The sequence below is a fragment of the Heptranchias perlo genome, chromosome 3 (genome assembly GCF_035084215.1).
Source record: "Heptranchias perlo isolate sHepPer1 chromosome 3, sHepPer1.hap1, whole genome shotgun sequence".
In the NCBI taxonomy this organism is placed as follows: domain Eukaryota; kingdom Metazoa; phylum Chordata; class Chondrichthyes; order Hexanchiformes; family Hexanchidae; genus Heptranchias; species Heptranchias perlo.
This window is the reverse complement of record NC_090327.1, coordinates 122,198,763-122,218,844: the sequence shown is the minus strand read 5'-3', so window position 1 is coordinate 122,218,844 and position 20,082 is coordinate 122,198,763. Positions and strand designations below refer to the sequence as shown.

At 41.7% G+C, this 20,082-nt stretch overlaps 1 protein-coding gene across 3 annotated transcripts in view; it reads right to left on the bottom strand.

Annotated features, from left to right (window-relative positions):
- The window catches only part of LOC137320195 (vacuolar protein sorting-associated protein 8 homolog), a 168,534-nt gene that overhangs the window by 27,106 nt on the left and 121,346 nt on the right, over positions 1 to 20,082 (bottom strand). For all 3 annotated transcript variants that reach the window (XM_067981913.1, XM_067981914.1, XM_067981915.1), the window contains 3 exons: positions 18,288 to 18,348; positions 8,962 to 9,077; positions 3,509 to 3,590 (listed from right to left, as the gene is read on the bottom strand). In XM_067981913.1, the coding sequence (XP_067838014.1) occupies positions 3,509 to 3,590; positions 8,962 to 9,077; positions 18,288 to 18,348 (259 nt within the window). The remainder of the gene's footprint in view (positions 1 to 3,508; positions 3,591 to 8,961; positions 9,078 to 18,287; positions 18,349 to 20,082) is intronic.

Below are 20,082 nucleotides of genomic sequence, written 5' to 3'. Positions count from 1 at the left end.
AAGCAGAGAGTTGGGATAAATGGTTCATTTTCGGACTGGCAACCAGTAACCAGTGGTGTTCCACAGGGGTCGGTGCTGGGTCCCCAACTCTTTACAATCTATATTAACGATTTGGAGGAGGGGACCGAGTGCAACATATCAAAATTTGCAGATGATACAAAGATGGGAGGGAAAGTAGAGAGTGAGGAGGACATAAAAAACCTGCAAGGGGATATAGACAGGCTGGGTGAGTGGGCGGAGATTTGGCAGATGCAATATAATATTGGAAAATGTGAGGTTATGCACTTTGGCAGGAAAAATCAGAGAGCAAGTTATTTTCTTAATGGCGAGAGACTGGAAAGTACTGCAGTACAAAGGGATCTGGGGGTCCTAGTGCAAGAAAATCAAAAAGTTGGTATGCAGGTGCAGCAGGTGATCAAGAAAGCCAACGGAATGTTGGCTTTTATTGCTAGGGGGATAGAATATAAAAACAAGGAGGTATTGCTGCAGTTATATAAGGTATTGGTGAGACCGCACCTGGAATACTGCATACAGTTTTGGTCTCCATACTTAAGAAAAGACATACTTGCTCTCGAGGCAGTACAAAGAAGGTTCACTCGGTTAATCCCGGGGATGAGGGGGCGGACATATGAGGAGAGGTTGAGTAGATTGGGACTCTACTCATTGGAGTTCAGAAGAATGAGAGGCGATCTTATTGAAACATATAAGATTGTGAAGGGTCTTGATCGGGTGGATGCAGTAAGGATGTTCCCAAAGATGGGTGAAACTAGAACTAGGGGGCATAATCTTAGAATAAGGGGCTGCTCTTTCAAAACTGAGATGAGGAGAAACTTCTTCACTCAGAGGGTGGTAGGTCTGTGGAATTTGCTGCCCCAGGAAGCTGTGGAAGCTACATCATTAGATAAATTTAAAACAGAAATAGACAGTTTCCTAGAAGTAAAGGGAATTAGGGGTTATGGGGAGCGGGCAGGAAATTGGACATGAAGCTGAGTTCGGATCGGTCAATGCCCTGTGGGTGGCGGAGAGGGCCCAGGGGCTATGTGGCCGGGTCCTGCTCCGACTTCTTGTGTTCTTTAGATTTGTGGTTGGGATCAGATCAGCCATGATCTTATTGAATGGCGGAGCAGGCTCGAGGGGCCGATTGGCCTACTCCTGCTCCAATTTCTTATGTTCTTATGTTCTTATGAAACATATAAGATTGTCAAGGGGCTTGATCGGGTGGATGCGGTAAAGATGTTCCCAAGGATGGGTGAAACTAGAACTAGGGGGCATAATCTTAGAATAAGGGGCTGCTCTTTCAAAACTGAGATGAGGAGAAACTTCTTCACTCAGAGGGTGGTAGGTCTGTGGAATTTGCTGCCCCAGGAAGCTACATCATTAAATAAATTTAAAACAGAAATCGACAGTTTCCTAGAAGTAAAAGGGAATTAGGGGTTACGGGGAGCGGGCAGGAAATTGGACATGAATTTAGATTTGAGGTTAGGATCAGATCAGCCATGATCTTATTGAATGGCGGAGCAGGCTTGAGGGGCCGATTTGCCTGCTCCTGCTCCTATTTCTTCTGTTCTTATGTTCATATAATATTGCTCTCATTATAATATTGCTCTTATTATAATACATCACCAGACTCATCATAACCAACTCCACTGGTGTACATAAATGTTTAGTGACAACATTTCTGAATCATTGATTGATCCAGAAACCAAAACACATTCTTAGCTGTTTGAATACAACTCAAAAAATCCCCTTCCCTTCCCGCTTCAGATGGCACTCTTCACTTATTTATTTCCAACCAATATTTTTCCTTTTATTTTTTCTATGCAGCACTCATTTCTTTATTCCCAGTGGAGTGTGTTCCTTCACATGTATTTTCAACCAGAGCCATGTATTTCTTATTTAACAGCCTTCCTTGTTTACTTCCTTACATTCCTTCCCAACTCTCTCAATTGCTATCCACCTCATGCATAATCAAATACATTAAACTCATGTCAGAATTACAACATAAAATTCACTATATTACACACTACAATGTGTTTATAAATACTGTATTGTTCCTATCTTTATAACTGAACATATCTTCCAATTCACTAGCAAGGTCACACAAGATCCACTAAAGAACGAACTAACTTGCATTTATACAGTACCTATCATACTCTCAGGACATCCCAAAGTGCTACACAGTAAAGTAAATACTTTTGAAGTGTAGTTACTGTTGTAGACAAATACAGCAGCCAATTTATGCACAGCAAGATCCCACAAACAGCAAATTAGATAAATCATCAGTTCATGTTTTAGTGGTGCTGGTTAGCCATGAAGATTCCCTTGCTTTTCTTTGAATTGCGCCATGGGATCTTTTACATTCACCTGAGCAGAAGACAAAACCTTGGTTTAATGTCTTATCCAAAATTCAGCACTTCTGACAAAGCAGCACTCTCTTAGTACTGGGCCAAAGTGTCAGCCTAACTTATTTGCTCAAGTCTCCAGAGTGAGCTATTAATTGCATTAAATAATTCTGGATGTATATTTCAGGTTGTTTGAAAATGGGGCAGCAGCATTAGCAAGACGAAAATGATATTAAATACACACCTAGGCTCTGAACATATCAGGTTAGCCAATCAAGGGCTAAGTTGGAAGGAACTTTGAATGTATTTTATCCACTGCATACAATGAAACGGAAATGTCAAGTTAACCAATGATCTTCCTCTTTGATCTTCAGATATCAGTGAATTATGACAAAGCGATACAGAAGTTGAACAGCAAAACAGAAGGACCAAAACCTTGCATTATCTTGTGAGATGACCATCTCCAAGACCTAAAAAAGTAAAACTTTCTGCATGTCTTGGGTCAAATGTTCACAGACATGCATACTCTGGAAATGTCCTTTATAAAATCACATCTACGAACCTTGGGAAAATCTAAGGAAATTCAGCAGTTGTACTTCTCAGCCAGTCACTCAACATCTCAGTTCTACACACTGGATGTAATTGTCTACTGAAATCTAAATCACCATATACTGAATAATTGACGTGATGAAATGGAGTATACTATGATCTTACTTGGCCAATTATATATTTATATAACACAAAAACCTACTGCCAACAGCCTTGAACAAAAATAGTGCAGTGGATTGACTGAAGTAAGAGACTTTTTTTTGTGGGGAAGAGTAGGCAAATGGAAGATTTCCCATAGAAGGACACACACACACCTGTGAAGTGCAAAACAGTAAACAAATACATGGATGGTAACTCTGAGGGACTGCCCTCATAACAACCCAACACCATGACACTGATAAGTAACGCCTATTGCTTTGTGGCTTAGGACAGCTTCGAATCACCAAAGCATGGATATTTATTTCAATTGTTAAATTGAAGTGCCATTTTTCTTTAAGCAACTATTTAAACACTTTTACAAAAAGAGACACAACTGTGACAAATCACCTTCTGCATTTTTAAAGTTGCTGTTACACAAGGCATACAGTTTTTAAAGAACAATTTTGTTCTGCACTAACCGTCTCTGAATGGGGATGATATTTTGGTCTTCAATTGTTGTGATGATGACATAGTTAGTTCCAGTAGAGGAAACCAGAGTGCCTATTAAAACAAAACACATACACATGAGTTTATAACCCACATTGTGTAAATAGTTTCCTGAAATGCACCATGTATAGAGTAAGCATGAATAGAATTATCCTTCCCAAACAGTTCCTATTTTATTCTCACTACAACTTCTCAACATGTGTGTTTAGTGGTAAGATAGACAGGCATCATACTATACCCAAGTTATAAAATGTTCCTCTGTTCTAGAATATGTTCATTCTCTGCATAGAAATTATGGTTACCATGCAAAGAGGGAGAAAGAGTGAAAGAATATGGGGATAGTGTCCCTTTAAGAGTTTGGTGCCCATTAGGGGCCACGCCAGTCATATGGTCTCCCCACCGCCACCGCCCCCCCGCCCCCCCCACCCCGCCTCAGCCAAAGGCATTTGTTCTGAAAAGCTACCTCTTTTTTTTGAGCTGTGATGGTACCAGAAAGTACCAGGCTGACACAATAAGGAAGTTAAAATGTACAAAAGTCTCAAGATGCACCAGGCCTAGAAGAGGACTGAATGGCTTAGGTCAGTTGAGAAGAATGAACTTATACTCTCTGGAGTTTAGAATGAGAGGTGATCTCATTGAAACATAAGATTCTGAGGGGGCTTGATGGGGTAGAGGCTAAGAGGTTGTTTCCCCTGGCTGGAGAGTCTAGAACTAGATGGCATAGACGTAAGATAAGGGGTCGGCCATTTAAGACTGAGATGAGGAGGAATTTCTTCAGAGGATTGTGAATTTTTGGAATTCTCTACCCCAGAGGGCTGTGGATGCTGAGTCGATGAGTATGTTCAAGGTTGAGATAGATTTTTGGACTCTAGGGGAATCAAGGGATATGGGGATCAAGCAAGAAAGTGGAGTTGAGGTCGAAGATCAGCCATGATCTGATTGAACGGCGGAGCAGGCTTGAGGGGCCATTCGGCCTACTCGTGCTCCTTTTTCTTATGTTCTTATGAAGGGCAAGCAGAAAGCTTTGTATGTAAAAGCTGAAATATTATATATTTAAAGAATGGGTAAAACCATAAGTTGATAAAATATATCAACGTAGCTCTATGCAGCTGCCTTGCAGATAGTTTTGAGAAATGTCCTAAGGTCAGGCTCTAGTTCCTTCTGGTGGTTAAGGACTGAGAAAGTAGTAAGATCACGCAATAAAAAGCCATTCAAGCTTCATCGGACCATTCTTTCAACAGTCTACATACAATATAGTTAAACATTGAATCTCCCCATCTAGCTAATTTCCTGAAGGAAATTTCTATCCTCAAAACAGTGTTTCTCAAATCATCTTCTGCTTCCTACTGTCGAGCTAGTTTTCAATCCTGCCTCGCTACTTTGCTATTAATATTGAGTTTTAACTTTCTTTAGGAGTCTCGTATGTGAAACTGTGAAATGTTTGAATGATATTTAGGAATTCTGAGGAACACAGATAATTCAGCCAAAGGCTGAAATATGCTAGATTTACCTTTGGTGAGCTGGGTACTAGATTCTTGAGAGCAGCAATTTCAAACAAGAATGAAAACCTGATTGTCATATCCTAAGGAGGTGTAGTCACGATCCCAACATTCAGCACAAATCTTTACACTCAACACTAGGATTTTAAAGCCTTCAAAAATATTAGCAAGGTATCCACAATATTTTCTGGTTATACTGGAATTCTTGCATGAAGCTGTAAAATTAAAACTCTGAATAGCACTGTGCAAAATTGACCTCTATATCTGCAAAAACAGGTGGTCTAAATCATTCTATGACCCTTCACAGACGAAGTTTTTTTTTGGGCAGTACAAGGTTGCCAAGACATCTCCTCTGCTTGGTTCTTGCAAATCATCCTGGGTACAAGAGGAAATCGTGGAAGGTATAAACTTTCCTGCTTAGATTACTGAGACAGATGACAGTTATGGTTGAATGTTGTCCCAAGATCCATCTCTGGCTAACCCCATCTGCTTTACATTGTACTGAAAACTACAATAGCATGGCTGGATTTTGATCCTACTCAGGGCATTATTTGTGACATTCTGTTCTCCCACGAGGTGTTGCCATATCTGCATGGCATCAAGATAGAGGCCACGACATTAAACAAGGTTTTAATAGTAGAGGATTAGCTCAAGTCCATGGCATATATGTGGCTGGTCTAAAGGTGGTTTTAGAGTACACATAAAATATATTCAAGTTAGGGCTATGTTTGGGTCAGGAGTTATTCTTACAATTCATGAAATGACCTGAGCAGGAGAAAAGAATCATACAATCATTGATGAGAAGGGAGGCAGGGCTCACTGATTGAATTCATCTTGCTCTCCTCTCCTTATTTGAACAGGATAAGATTCATGAGCTCTTACATAAGACACACTTGTTTCCAACATACATGAGTGCATAAATGTATGTATATATGTATGCATATCGTATACAAAATTAAAATTTTACATGGTAATTCAACAGACATCTTGATCAGTCATTTAGGAACATAGGAACAGGAGTAGGCCATTCAGCCCCTCGTGCCTGCTCTGCCATTTGATAAGATCATGGCTGATCTGTGATCTAGCTCCATATACCTGCCTTTGGCCCATATCCCTTAATACCTTTGGTTGCCAAAAAGCTATCTATCTCACATTTAAATTTAGCAATTGAGCTAGTATCAATTGCCGTTTGCGGAAGAGAGTTCCAAACTTCTACCACCCTTTGTGTGTAGAAATGTTTTCTAATCTCGCTCCTGAAAGGTCTGGATCTAATTTTTAGACTGTGCCCTCTTCTCCTTGAATCCCCAACCAGCAGAAATAGTTTCTCTCTATCCACCCTATCCGTTCCCCTTGATATCTTATAAACGTCGATCAGATCACCCCTTAACCTTCTAAACTCTAGGGAATACAACCCCAATTCATGTAATCTCTCCTCGTAACTTAACCCTTGAAGTCCGGGTATCATTCTAGTAAACCTATGCTGCACTCCCTTCAAGGCCAGTATGTCCTTCTGAAGGTGCGGTGCCCAGAACTGCTCACAGTACTCCAGGTGCGGTCTAACCAGAGTTTTGTATAGCTGCAGCATAACTTTTGCCCCCTTGTACTCCAGTCCTCGAAATATAAAAGGCCAGCATTCCATTAGCCTTATTGATTATTTTCTGCACCTGTTCATGATACTTTAATGATCTATGTACCTGAACCCCGAAGTCCCTTTGGACATCCACTGTTTTTAACTTTTTACCATTTAGAAAGTACCCTGTTCTATCCTTTTTTGATCCAAAGTGGATGACCTCACATTTGTCTACAATGAATTCCATTTGCCACAGTTTTGCCCATTCACCTAATTTATCAATATCGCTTTGTAATTTTATGTTTTCATCTACACTGCTTACAATGCCACCAATCTTTGTCATCGGCAAACTTAGATATGAGACTTTCTATGCCTTCATCTAAGTCGTTAATAAATATTGTGAATAATTGAGGCCCCAAGACAGATCCCTGCGGGACTCCACTGGTCACATTCTGCCAATGTGAATACTTACCCATTATCCCTACTCTCTGTCGCCTTTCGCTCAGCCAATTTCCTAACCAAGTCTGTACTTTTCCCTCGATTCCATGGGCTTCTATCTTGGCTAATAGTCTCTTATGTGGGACCTTATCAAATGCCTTCTGGAAGTCCATATAAATAACATCCATTGACATTCCCCTGTCCACTACTTTAGTCACCTCTTCAAAAAATTCAATCAGGTTTGTCAGGCACGACCTACCTTTCACAAATCCATCCTGGCTCTCGCTGATTAACTGAAAATTCTCGAGGTGTTCAGTCACCCTATCCTTAATTATAGACTCCAGCAATTTCCCCATAACAGATGTTAGGCTAACTGGTCTATAATTCCCCGGTTTCCCTCCCTCTCCTTTCTTAAAAAGCGGAGTGACGTGCAATTTTCCAATCTAGAGGGACAGTTCCTGAATCTAGAGAACTTTGAAAGATTATAGTTAGGGCATCTGCAATCTGCTCACCTACTTTCTTTAAAACCCTGGGATGGAAACCATCTGGTCCTGGGGATTTGTCACTCTTTAGTGCTATTATTTTCTTCATTACTGTTGCTTTACTTATGTTAATTTTATCGAGTCCCTGTCCCCGATTCAGTATTAGTTTTCTTGGGATTTCCGGCATGCTATCCTCTTTTTCTACTGTAAATACTGATGCAAATTAATCGTTCAACATGTCTGCCATTTCCCTATTGTCAATGACAATATCCCCACTTTCAGTTTTTAAGGGGCCAACACTGCTCCTGACCACCCTCTTTTTCCTAATATAACTATAAAAGTTCTTTGTATTGGTTTTGATATCCCTGGCAAGTTTCTTTTCATACTCTCTTTTTGTAGCTCTTACTATCTGTTTTGTGACCCTTTGTTGATCTTTGTATCTTTCCCATTCGCCAGGATCTGTGCCATTTTTTGCCTTTTTGTATGCCCTTTCCTTATGTCTTATACTGTCCCTTACCTCTTTGGTTGTCCATGGCTTTTTTTTTGGCAAGTAGAGTTCTTGCCCCTCAGGGGTATAAACCGGTTCTGTATCACGTTAAATGTTTCTTTAGACATTTCCCACTGATCATCAGTCGTTTTACCCATTAACAGATTTGCCCAGTTTACTGTGGACAGTCTCTGTCTCATCCCATTGAAGTCGGCCTTACCCAAGTCTAGAATCTTAGCAGCTGATTCACTTTTTTCCCTTTCAAACACTACATTGAACTCGATCATGTTATGATCGCTATTGGATAGATGTTCACGCACATTTAAGCTGTTAACTAAATTTGGTTCATTACTCATTACTAAATCTAGTATGGCTTGCCCCCTTGTTGCCTCTAGGACATACTGCTGTAGAAAACTATCCCGGACACACTCAAGAAATTCACTACCTTTCTGACAGTTGCTCGTCTGCTTTTCCCAATCTATGTGAAGGTTAAAGTTCCCCATTAAGTCTACTATGCCTTTGTTACATGCTTGTCTAATCTCTGCATTTATACAATCTAGCACTTCAGAGCTGCTGCCAGGGGTCCTATACACAACTCCCACTATAGTCTTAGATCCTTTCCTTTTTCTCAATTCAACCCATAACATCTCTGTTGGCTGCTTACCTCTCATTATATCCTCCTTTATCATTGAATTGATTTCATTTATAATCACTAAGGCTACTCCTCTCCCTCTTCCATTTTCCCTATCACTCCGTAAGCTTGCCAGGAAAGAAAATCTGGTTAAAAGATTGAGTCTTGTCCATCTCATTTTACATTAAAAGCTGTAGGTTCTCAGCACATGATTCCATGAGTTAATTATTTTAAATAAAATTTAATTTGGATGTTAACGGGCTGTTGACCTGATTTAGTGTCTCATCTTGTTTTTCTTTGCATATCAATAGCACTCACCTCTCTCTGCTCAAAGTCAAGGCTTCCAGAGGTCTTTTGACAGAGATCAATTATTTCTTGGAGCGAGGTTTGCACACTTTGCAGTCTTGGGACTTCAATATTGTACTCAACTAGTCCTGGAAACAAATCAAAAACACCAACTTGATTGGAATCATTTTACCAATATTTACACATAGCTTGTTGACCATGTACAATTAATCTACAAAGTCAGCTGCCATCATCGCCATATAATCCATCCACAATGCCAAATCAACCTAGCCACTTTCCATTCACTTCTATTCAGGTAAGGCATTTGAAAAGATTGAGCACACAATGTTCTTCAAAACACCCAGTTTTTAATGCTCACTACACCAAATGCAGTCAAACAGCACCAAACTGCCCCTTAGCATGCATTAATTTTAAAATGCTGTCCACACATGTATACTGATTTCCTTCAGTGCCATTCAAAGACAAAGAAAAAACACAAATCTCTCCAAATTTGTCTGTCTGTTCCTCAATCTCTAATTCTTTATGTCTCTGTCCTTTTTTTAATGTCATTTCTGGATATGTTATTCTCAGCTTCTCTCTCGCTGCCCGTCTGCTCTTGCGTGTGCAAACCCTCTTTCTGCATATCTGCAAGTCAGAGTAGGAATGACAGGATAGCTAAGATGAATACGTGGCTTGAGAGATGGTGCAAGAGGGAGGGATTCAAATTCCTGGGCCATTGGAACCGGTTCTGGGGGAGGTGGGACCAGTACAAATTGGACGGTCTGCATCTGGGCAGGACTGGAACCAATGTCCTAGGGGGAGTGTTTGCCAGTGCTGTTGGGGAGGGTTTAAACTAATGTGGCAGGGGGATGGGAACCGATGCAGGAAGTCAGTGGGAAATAAAATGGTGACAGAAACAAAAGGCAGTAAGGGAGAGTGTACAGAACATGACCGGACAGATGGTCTGAGAAAGCAGGGCAAAGACCAAGGGAAGTCTAGTTTAAACTGCATTTATTTCAATGCAAGAAGTCTGATGGGCAAGGCAGATGAACTCAGGGCATGGATGGGTACATGGGACTGGGATGTTATAGCTATTACTGAAACATGGATAAGGGAGGGGCAGGACTGGCAGCTCAATGTTCCAGGGTACAGATGCTATAGGAAAGATAGAGCAGGAGGTAAGAGAGGAGGGGGAGTTGCGTTCTTGATTAGGGAGAACATCACGGCAGTAGTGAGAGGGGATATATCCGAGGGTTCGCCCACTGAGTCTATATGGGTAGAACTGAAAAATAAGAAGGGAGAGATCACTTTGATAGGATTGTACTACAGACCCCCAAATAGTCAACGGGAAATTGAGGAGCAAATATGTAAGGAGATTACAGACAGCTGCAAGAAAAATAGGGTGGTAATAGTAGGGGACTTTAACTTTCCCAACATTGACTGGGACAGCCATAGCATTAGGGGCTTGGATGGAGAGAAATTTGTTGAGTGTATTCAGGAGGAATTTCTCATTCAGTATGTGGATGGCCCGACTAGAGAGGGGGCAAAACTTGACCTCCTCTTCGGAAATAAGGAAGGGCAGGTGACAGAAGTGTTGGTGAGGGATCACTTTGGGACAAGTGATCATAATTCCATTAGTTTTAAGATAGCTATGGAGAAGGATAGGTCTGGCCCAAAAGTTAAAATTCTAAATTGGGGAAAGGCCAATTTTGATGGTATTGGACAGGAACTTTCAGAAGTTGATTGGGAGAGTCTGTTGGCAGGCAAAGGGACGTCTGGTAAGTGGGAGGCTTTCAAAAGTGTGTTAACCAGGGTTCAGGGTAAGCACATTCCTTATAAAGTGAAGGGCAAGGCTGGTAGAAGTAGGGAACCTTGGATGACTCGGGAGATTGAGGCCCTAGTCAGAAAGAAGAAGGAGGCATATGACATGCATAGGCAGCTGGGATCAAGTGGATCCCTTGAAGAGTATAGAGATTGCCGGAGTAGAGTTAAGAGAGAAATCAGGAGGGCAAAAAGGGGATATGAGATTGCTTTGGCAGATCAGGCAAAGGTGAATCCAAAGAGCTTCTACAAATACATAAAGGGCAAAAGGGTAACTAGGGAGAGAGTAGGGCCTCTTAAGGATCAACAAGGTCATCTATGTGCGGAACCACAAGAAATGGGTGAGATCCTGAATGAATATTTCACATCGGTATTTACGGTTGAGAAAGGCATGGATGTTAGGGAACTTGGGGAAATAAATAGTGATGTCTTGAGGAGTGTACATATTACAGAGAGGGAGGTGCTGGAAGTCTTAACGCGCATCAAGGTAGATAAATCTCTGGGACCTGATGAAATGTATCCCAGGACATTATGGGAGGTTAGGGAGGAAATTGCGGGTCCCCTAGCAGAGATATTTGAATCATCCACCGCTACAGGTGAGGTGCCTGAAGATTGGAGGGTAGCAAATGTTGTGCCTTTGTTTAAGAAGGGCGGCAGGGAAAAGCCTGGGAACTACAGACCGGTGAGCCTGACATCTGTAGTGGGTAAGTTGTTAGAGGGTATTCTGAGGGACAGGATCTACAGGCATTTGGAGAGGCAGGGACTAATTAGGAACAGTCAGCATGGTTTTGTGAGAGGAAAATCATGTCTCACGAATTTGATTGAGTTTTTTGAAGGGGTAACCAAGAAGATAGATGAGGGCTGTGCAGTAGACGTGGTCTACATGGACTTCAGCAAAGCATTTGACAAGGTACCGCATGGTAGGTTGTTACATAAGGTTAAATCTCATGGGATCCAAGGTGAGGTAGCAATTGGATACAAAATTGGCTTGACGACAGAAGACAGAGGGTGGTTGTCGAGGGTTGTTTTTCAAACTGGATGCCTGTGTCCAGCGGTGTGCCTCAGGGATCGGTGCTGGGTCCGCTGTTATTTGTTATTTATATTAATGATTTGGATGAGAATTTAGGAGGCATGGTTAGTAAGTTTGCAGATGACACCAAGATTGGTGGCATTGTGGACAGTGAAGAAGGTTATCTGGGATTGCAACGGGATCTTGATCAATTGGGCCAGTGGGCCGATGAATGGCAGATGGAGTTTAATTTAGATAAATGTGAGGTGATGCATTTTGGTAGATCGAATCGGGCCAGGACCTACTCCGTTAATGGTAGGGCGTTGGGGAGAGTTATAGAACAAAGAGATCTAGGAGTACAGATTCATAGCTCCTTGAAAGTGGAGTCACAGGTGGATAGGGTGGTGAAGAAGGCATTCGGCATGCTTGGTTTCATTGGTCAGAACATTGAATGCAGGAGTTGGGATGTCTTGTTGAAGTTGTACAGGGCATTGGTGAGGCCACACTTGGAATACTGTGTACAGTTCTGGTCACCCTATTATAGAAAGGATATTATTAAACTAGAAAGAGTGCAGAAAAGATTTACTAGGATGCTACCGGGACTTGATGGTTTGACTTATAGGGAGAGGTTAGACAGACTGGGACTTTTTCCCCTGGAGAGTAGGAGGTTGAGGGGTGATCTTATAGAAGTCTATAAAATAATGAGGGGCATAGATAAGGTAGATAGTCAAAATCTTTTCCCAAAGGTAGGGGAGTCTATAACGAGGGGGCATAGATTTAAGGTGAGGGGAGAGATACAAAAGGGTCCAGAGGGGCAATTTTTTCACTCAAAGGGTGGTGAGTGTCTGGAACGAGCTGCCAGAGGCAGTAGTAGAGGCGGGTACAATTTTGTCTTTTAAAGAGCATTTGGACAGTTACATGGGTAAGATGGGTATAGAGGGATATGGGCCAAGTGCAGGCAATTGGGACTAGCTTAGTGGTATAAACTGGGCGACATGGACATGTTGGGCCGAAGGGCCTGTTTCCATGTTGTAACTTCTATGATTCTATGATTCTATGATTCTTCCCCCAGAGTCTCTCTTTCTGCATGTCTGCTCTTCCCTGTAAGTCTCCCACTACTTGTATGAGCATCATGCTGTGACTCTCTCTTTATGTCTACCTGTCTATATGCCTGACACACACTTTTCATTCCCTCACTTGTATCTTTTTATCATTTGAATATTCTTTCATGTTTTGTTCCTTTGACTCAATATTTTCTTTTAAGTCTACTTCTTATGATTTGCTATTTAAATTCACTTGCATTTAAAATTCCCAGCCCCAGCTTTGGGCCAGTTGCGTCTGGGAGGGTAGAAAGGGTTATTGTACTATGACCTTAGTGTACCATGACCTTAGTGCACTGTTCTGCTCAGAGATGACACAAAGATACTAAACTACTTTGTAAATCACAGTTATATAGGCAAATGCAATAGCTACTTTGTTTGTGGGCCTTCCTGTGAGCCATGAGATGAGCTGTTAATTTGTTTTTTTTGGTGGTGGTTGGCAACAGAGGATCATTGGTTAGGAAACTGTAAGAACTCCCTGCTCTTCAAAGAAACCTTTTATCTACATCAGTGTTTGTTGACAAACTTCTGGCAGGAAATCCTGGGCCTCCGTTGTGGTTTATCTTTTTTAAAAAAAAAATGGAAATAACTTGCATTTATATCGTGGCTTATATCGCCAAGGATGTCCAAAACACTTGTCAATTAATTACTTTTGCAGTGTAGTTATATTACGTAGGCAAATGCAACAGCCATTTTGCGGACAGCATGATTCTACAAACTGCAATTAAATTAACTAGTTAAACTATTCTTGGTTTGGAATTGGTTGAGTGGGGTATGTTGGCCAGGATACCAAAACTCCCTGCTCTACTTTAAATAGTTCTATGAAATCTATAACATAAACCCAACAGACAAGGTTTCAGTTTAATATCTCATGCCAAGCACAATTAACACAAAAGGGCCCTATTTTGATGGACGATTAGCAGGTTTGGAAAAGGAAACTGACATGATCATTGAGCATACCCCAATATCTAGGCAATGTGAACCAGTTGTCAATAAGGCAAATGGAGTACTGGATGCATTTGGGAGGACACAAGACTAAAAGACAGAACAAGCTAAAGGAAATTGTATATATTACTGACATTTCCAATTCTGCACAGCGAGGGAGCGCGGGAGTGGGGGGTTGCAGCTACCCTATCTTAAAAGGGGAGAGATACTTTGCAAAGAGTTCAGAGAAGAATTTTGAGGATGATTCAGTGTCTTTCAGGATTAAGTTATGATCAAAGACTCAGGCAGTAGGCTTGGGGAAGACACAAAACAAATCTTTAAAATCATGAAAGGCATACATAATGTACAATGTTAGCAAGGCTATTTAGTTTGGATAGTAAGCACAGAACTCAAGGATACACGTACAAAATTTACATGTTCAAGCAAGATTAGATTAGAGATCAGACCTCTTTTCTCTTGCCAAGCTTTATGTTTTTGAGGGTGAATTGCATATAAATGCATGATGCTCAAAAAATGAATAGTTGAAGAAGCTTTTACTTTCTAAACATTCTGAATGATTTACAATTAAAAAAATCTTTTATATACTACTATTGCGCATTGTCCTAGGCCCAACCATCTTCAGCTGCTTCATCAATGACTTCCCTCCATCATAAGGTCAGAAATGGGGATGTTCGCTGATGATTGCTCAGTGTTCAGTTCCATTCGCAATCCCTCAGATAACGAAGCAGTCCCGTGCCTGCATGCAGCAAGACCTGGACAACATCCAGGCTTGGGTTGATAAGTGGCAAGTGACATTTGTGCCAGACAATGACCATCTGCAACAAGAGAGTCTAACCACGTCCCCATGAATCCCCCACCAACATCTTGGGGGTCACCATTAGAAACATAGAAAATAGGAGGAGTAGGCCATTCGGCCCTTCGTGCCTGCTCAGCCATTCAATATGATCATGGCTGATGCTCTATCTCAATACCATATTCCCACTCTCTCCCCATACCCCTTGATGTCTTCTGTGTCTAGAAATCTTTCTCCTTCTTAAATATATTCAGTGACTTGGCCTCCACAGCCTTCTGTGGTAGAGAATTCCACAGATTCACCACCCTCTGAGTGAAGAAATTTCTCCTCATCTCAGTCCTAAATGTCCTACCCCATATCCTGAGACTGTGACCCCGCGTTCTGGACCCCCCAGCCAGGGGAAACATCCTCCCTGCATCCAGTCTGTCCAGCCCTGTCAGAATTTTATACGTTTCAATGAGATCCCCTCTCATTCTTCTAAACGTGAATGAATACAGGCATACGATCCAATCGCTCCTCATATGACAGTCCTGCCATCCCAGGAATCAGTCTGGTGAACCTTCGCTGCACTCCCTCTATGGCAAGTATATCCTTTCTTAGGTAAGGAGACCAAAACTACACACAATATTCCAGGTCCGGTCTCACCAAGGCCCTGTATAACTGCAGGAAGACATCCTTGCTCCTAACTCAAATCCTCTTGCAATTAAGGCCAACATACCATTTGCCTTCCTAACTGCTTGCTGCACCTGCATGTTTGCTTTCAGTGACTGGTGTACAAGGACACCCAGGTCCCTTTGTACATCAACATTTCCCAATCTATCACCATTTAATACTCTGCCTTTTTGTTTTTCATTCCGAAGTGGATAACTTCACATTTATCCACCTTATACTGCATCTGCCATGTATGTGCCCACTCACTCAACTTGTTTAAATTGCCTTGAAGCCTCTTTGCATCCTCCTCACAACCCCACTCAGTTTTGTGTTGTCAGCAACTTGGAAATATTACATTTGATTCCCTCATCTAGTTTATATGGAGAGAGAGGTTGAGAGGTCAGGAGGGTAGTGAAATCAGAGGAGAGGGCACAAGGGGAGCGGCGATGGAAATTGAAATCACCAAGGATGAACAATCACTTACTGCAGAGGCTGAGGGAGATAAGGATGGATGATAGATCGTGGAGAAGTTCAGGGTGAGAGGGCAGTAAACAATAAGAATTTTGAACAAGAGGCGAGGGGATGGAACAGGTGAGATTCTCTAAGAAGGTACCAGAGGAGTAGGGACAGGGAGCAAATTATTACTTGGAGGGTCACATTGCAGGGCAGGTGGTGGAAAGTTAAACCAGCTGCAGTGGCTTCAGTAAGGAGGCAAGGGGTTGGTGAGTTAGTTTCAGTCAAAGCCAGGACGTTGCTGCAATGTTCGCGAATAGACACATTCTGGGGGAAATAAGCAGATGGGCATGATTGTTGATCCGCTGGTAAAAGGTATTTTTAGGTCAGATGTCAAGAAATAATTCTTCACATAGTGTGAGCATGTGGAAAAAGCTTCCAGGTAGACTCGTGGAGGCAAAAACCCTGGAAGCATTTGAGAACCAATTGGATGTTACAATAGGGGGACATTAGGAACTCTCTGGATGGGCTGAATAGCCTGCCCATCTGTAATTATTTTGTGATCTAAGTTGGTCACTTCCTATTTAATCTTAAAGTGTCAGCTGTGGCTTAGTGATAGAACTTTTGTCTCGGAGTCAGAAGGTGTGGTACTGTGGGAGTGCTGCAGTGTCGGAGACGCGTCTTTCAGATGAGGCTTTAAACCAAGGCCCCATCAGCGCTTTCAGGTGGACATAAAAGGTCCCACAGCCACTATTTCAAAGAAAAGCAGGGGAGTTCTCCCTGGTGTCCTGGCCAATATTTATCCCTCAACCATCATCACTAAAACAGATTATCTGGTCATTATCACATTGCTGTTTGTGGGACCTTGATATGTGCAAATTGGCCACATTTTCCACATTACAATAGTGACCACACTTCAAAAGTACTTCATTGGTCATAAAGCGCTTTGGGATGTCCTGAGGTCATGAAAGGCACAATATAGATGCAAATCTTTCTTTCTTGATATTAATTTACAACCACAAGTAACAAGACGATTTTGCAAGAAGCCCAAGTTTCGATCTTATTCAGACTGTACTTTAAGTTAAAGCTATATATATATATAATTTGATTGTATTTTTCTGAGAACACTGTCATATAGTTTTGGATTTATGTCCATTTTAGTTTCAGAGCTAAAGAAACTATCTGCAGTTTGAGCTCATCTATGGACAGGAAGTATTGTGGGCGGGTGCACAGTCCTGGTAGATGTGTGTGCATACTGTGAGAAAGGAGTTAATAATCCAAGTGAGAGATGTGAGCATAGACTTTTGACAAAGTTTTCAGTGTTTTTATCTCCTTTTATATAGATCACTTTAAAGTTGTGGTAAACCCCAAAGTGGACTCCAAACACTTCATTAAAAAAAAACTAATGGCTGCTGAAATAGATTGTCTGCAAATGAGCCCCAGAAAACTTGATCGAGAATTAGTTACATTAAACGTTATCTTTGAAGAAAAAGGGGCATTTTAAATGCTTATTCCGTGATTGTCTTAGGCGAGTTGTTTGAAACTGGTGAACTGCAGATATTTACAGCAAAGGAGGTCACTTGGTCCGTCATTTCTGTTCCAGCTCACCCCAAAGCCCTGTGTCGTCTTCTGCTTCAATTATTTGTCCAAGTTTCCCGTAAAAGATGTCATGGTATCTGCCTCAACCGCTCCCTGTGGTAATGCATTCTATCCTCCAACAAACCTCTGCATAAAGAAATTCCTCCAAATCTCTCCTCACACCCAATGACAATTTTAAATCGATGACCCTCACTGATTCCCCAGTCTTTCCCATTCATTCTATCAAAACCCTTCATTTTAAAAAACTCCTATTAAATCCCCTTTTAGCCTTCTCTGCTCCATTGGAAATAGTCCTAAACTCTCAAGTCTATCCTGTCATGTCCCATCCATGACATCATCCTGATGATACACTGTACGATCTCCACAGCTAAGGGGGCCCCCAAAATGGCACATAGTACATTAACCATGTCATAACCAATGTTGTGTATAAACAGTGGTGTGCCAACAACGTCTGCAATGGAGGTTTTCTCAGCATCTTTGAATTACCTACAGGATGCGTACAACCGTTTCTTTCTAATTCATAAGCAAATGTAAAGAGTTTAGAATTGGCATAACTGTTGTGGAGCAAGACATCATTGCTGCTTTGTTGCTTAATGTAGGCAGATACCATCTTCAAACCATATAGTAGCTCTTCATGCATAGCTCTATCTGCCCAGTCCTGCACAATGCCATGATGAACAGAATACCAAGAACCATGGGAATGTCAAGTTAAAAGGTCATCATTGAAGGAGAAATGGAATTTTCAAATGCTAATTAAATCATCAGCATCTTAGATGAGATTTTTCTTCAGTTCATCCTGTCATGTAATAAGGGATATGAGGCTCTTTCGTACCTTGGGCAGGGAAAAGTCACTTCAAGACATCTCCTATATTGTGCCATACTCTTAAAAAGGACAATGGTCCAAATGGTTCTACCCTCCCCATATTTGATGGCAAGTGTTCACCCGCCACATAAATATGAGCAAATTAGGAAGAATCTTCCAACTAACCTTTATTATCCTCCTCAGACTGCAATGATTCCGTTAGCGTATTCAGTTTGTTTTTTAAATTCTGAAAGAAAGATTCAGTTATAATTGACATACACTACATATGCTCATTTTACTGGAAACAAATGGCATCAAAAACAATTGGCTGTAGGGTATTCAACATTAGTAGACATATAGGGCATGGTTTTAACTTTGAGCCAGGAACCCAGCCCGTCCCTAGATATTCATGTGGGGAACTCGGAAGCCAAATGATTGCGTTGCAATCACAGATTGCAACGCAATTGAAGGTAAGTATTCATGCTTCCGGGTTTCCCACGTGCCAGGGAGCCAGATTGACAGGCTGGTCGCCTGTCCGAAGGGAAAAGAGCCGCGAATCGGGGTGGGCAGGGTGGGAGGGAGAGAGAGATTGTGGACCGTGAACCAAATTGGTGGGACTTGTGGGGGTGAAGGATGTGAATGACATCGGGGGGGTGCCCAACAATAGGGAATGGGAGGAGCCAGCATCGGGGGACGTCGGCCGATCACAGGGTCAAGACATGCCAGGTGAGCTTGTTGGGCCTGGATGAAGCACTCCAGCTCCTCGGAGCCCACAAGCAGTGCAATAAAGGCACTCACCTCATTGATTCAGCCCTTCTCGCTTGCTTTCACCTGACGTGAATTGGAAGTGATGGGAAACCCGAACAGGTAACGTTAAATTCATTTAACTTTTGCAATATACAAAAAATTACATACCTCAACGATTTCAATGAGGGACATTGTTCCTTTAAGTATCGGCCCGCTGGCTATAAATGGGGGCTGGACCTCCGGGTATCTGTTGTGTGCACGCATACAAATGTGCCTGGGTCAAACCCAGATGTGGGTGAGTCGGAGCCGGGGTGCGGTCCTGCTCCAAAAAACTATTATTTTAACCTTCCGCCCTGTCTTGGGGATTAAAATTACCCCCATGCTGTCAGTACATGTAAATCTAAACATTATTTGAATTATATGTGCCATATTTTTAATGGAGATTAATTACAGGAGGGCAGGCAAACCTTGTATCAGAGTTCCAGACAAACTATCAGCATTTGCAGATGTCTGCAGTTCTGACCACCGGAAGCTGTGCAGTACTGATAAAATAAAAACAAGGTGAATGGGAAACAACCTTAAAATAAATGGAACTCAGGACATCATTTTTTTGATGGGGGGCGGGGGGGGAGAAGAGAAGAGAGGGGAATTTGAATTTGAGCAGGCATCTATCATCCTGACATACCACAAGGGTCTGGAGATCAATAACCCATCTCACAAACACATCAGCCAATAACAAAATTATTTTCTAAGCTTTAGGTTGGACTTGTACAGAAATAAATATGACAGGAACGCAAGTTTATGTAAAAACATATTGACCAGGGGTTGCCTGTTTGTATTCTGTTGCCCTATAAAAGGAGGCCCCTAACTTAACATCAGAACTTTACTCCATTGCAAATTCAGAGAGTTGAAAAGGCAGTGGCTTGATGTCATTGTAGCTGGGGCATAGACGCAAGAATGAGGAAAATTAGACAGCATCTTTATCTTTTCCTAGTTAGAATGGTTAAACCCTAGTTTGCTCCAAAAGAGGCAGTCAACTGTTGAAGCATACCAGTGAACCACAATGCAAATCAGGGACATGACCTAAAAAAAAAAGGCACCGAAACTCTGTTAATAAAGCACATCAATAGTTAACCGATGAAGTAATTTTGTAATTTGCAAAATATTAGCCATCAAGAGGAGTACACATTCCAGACAGAAGCCCAGGTGGGAGACTACTACTATGAGACTTTAT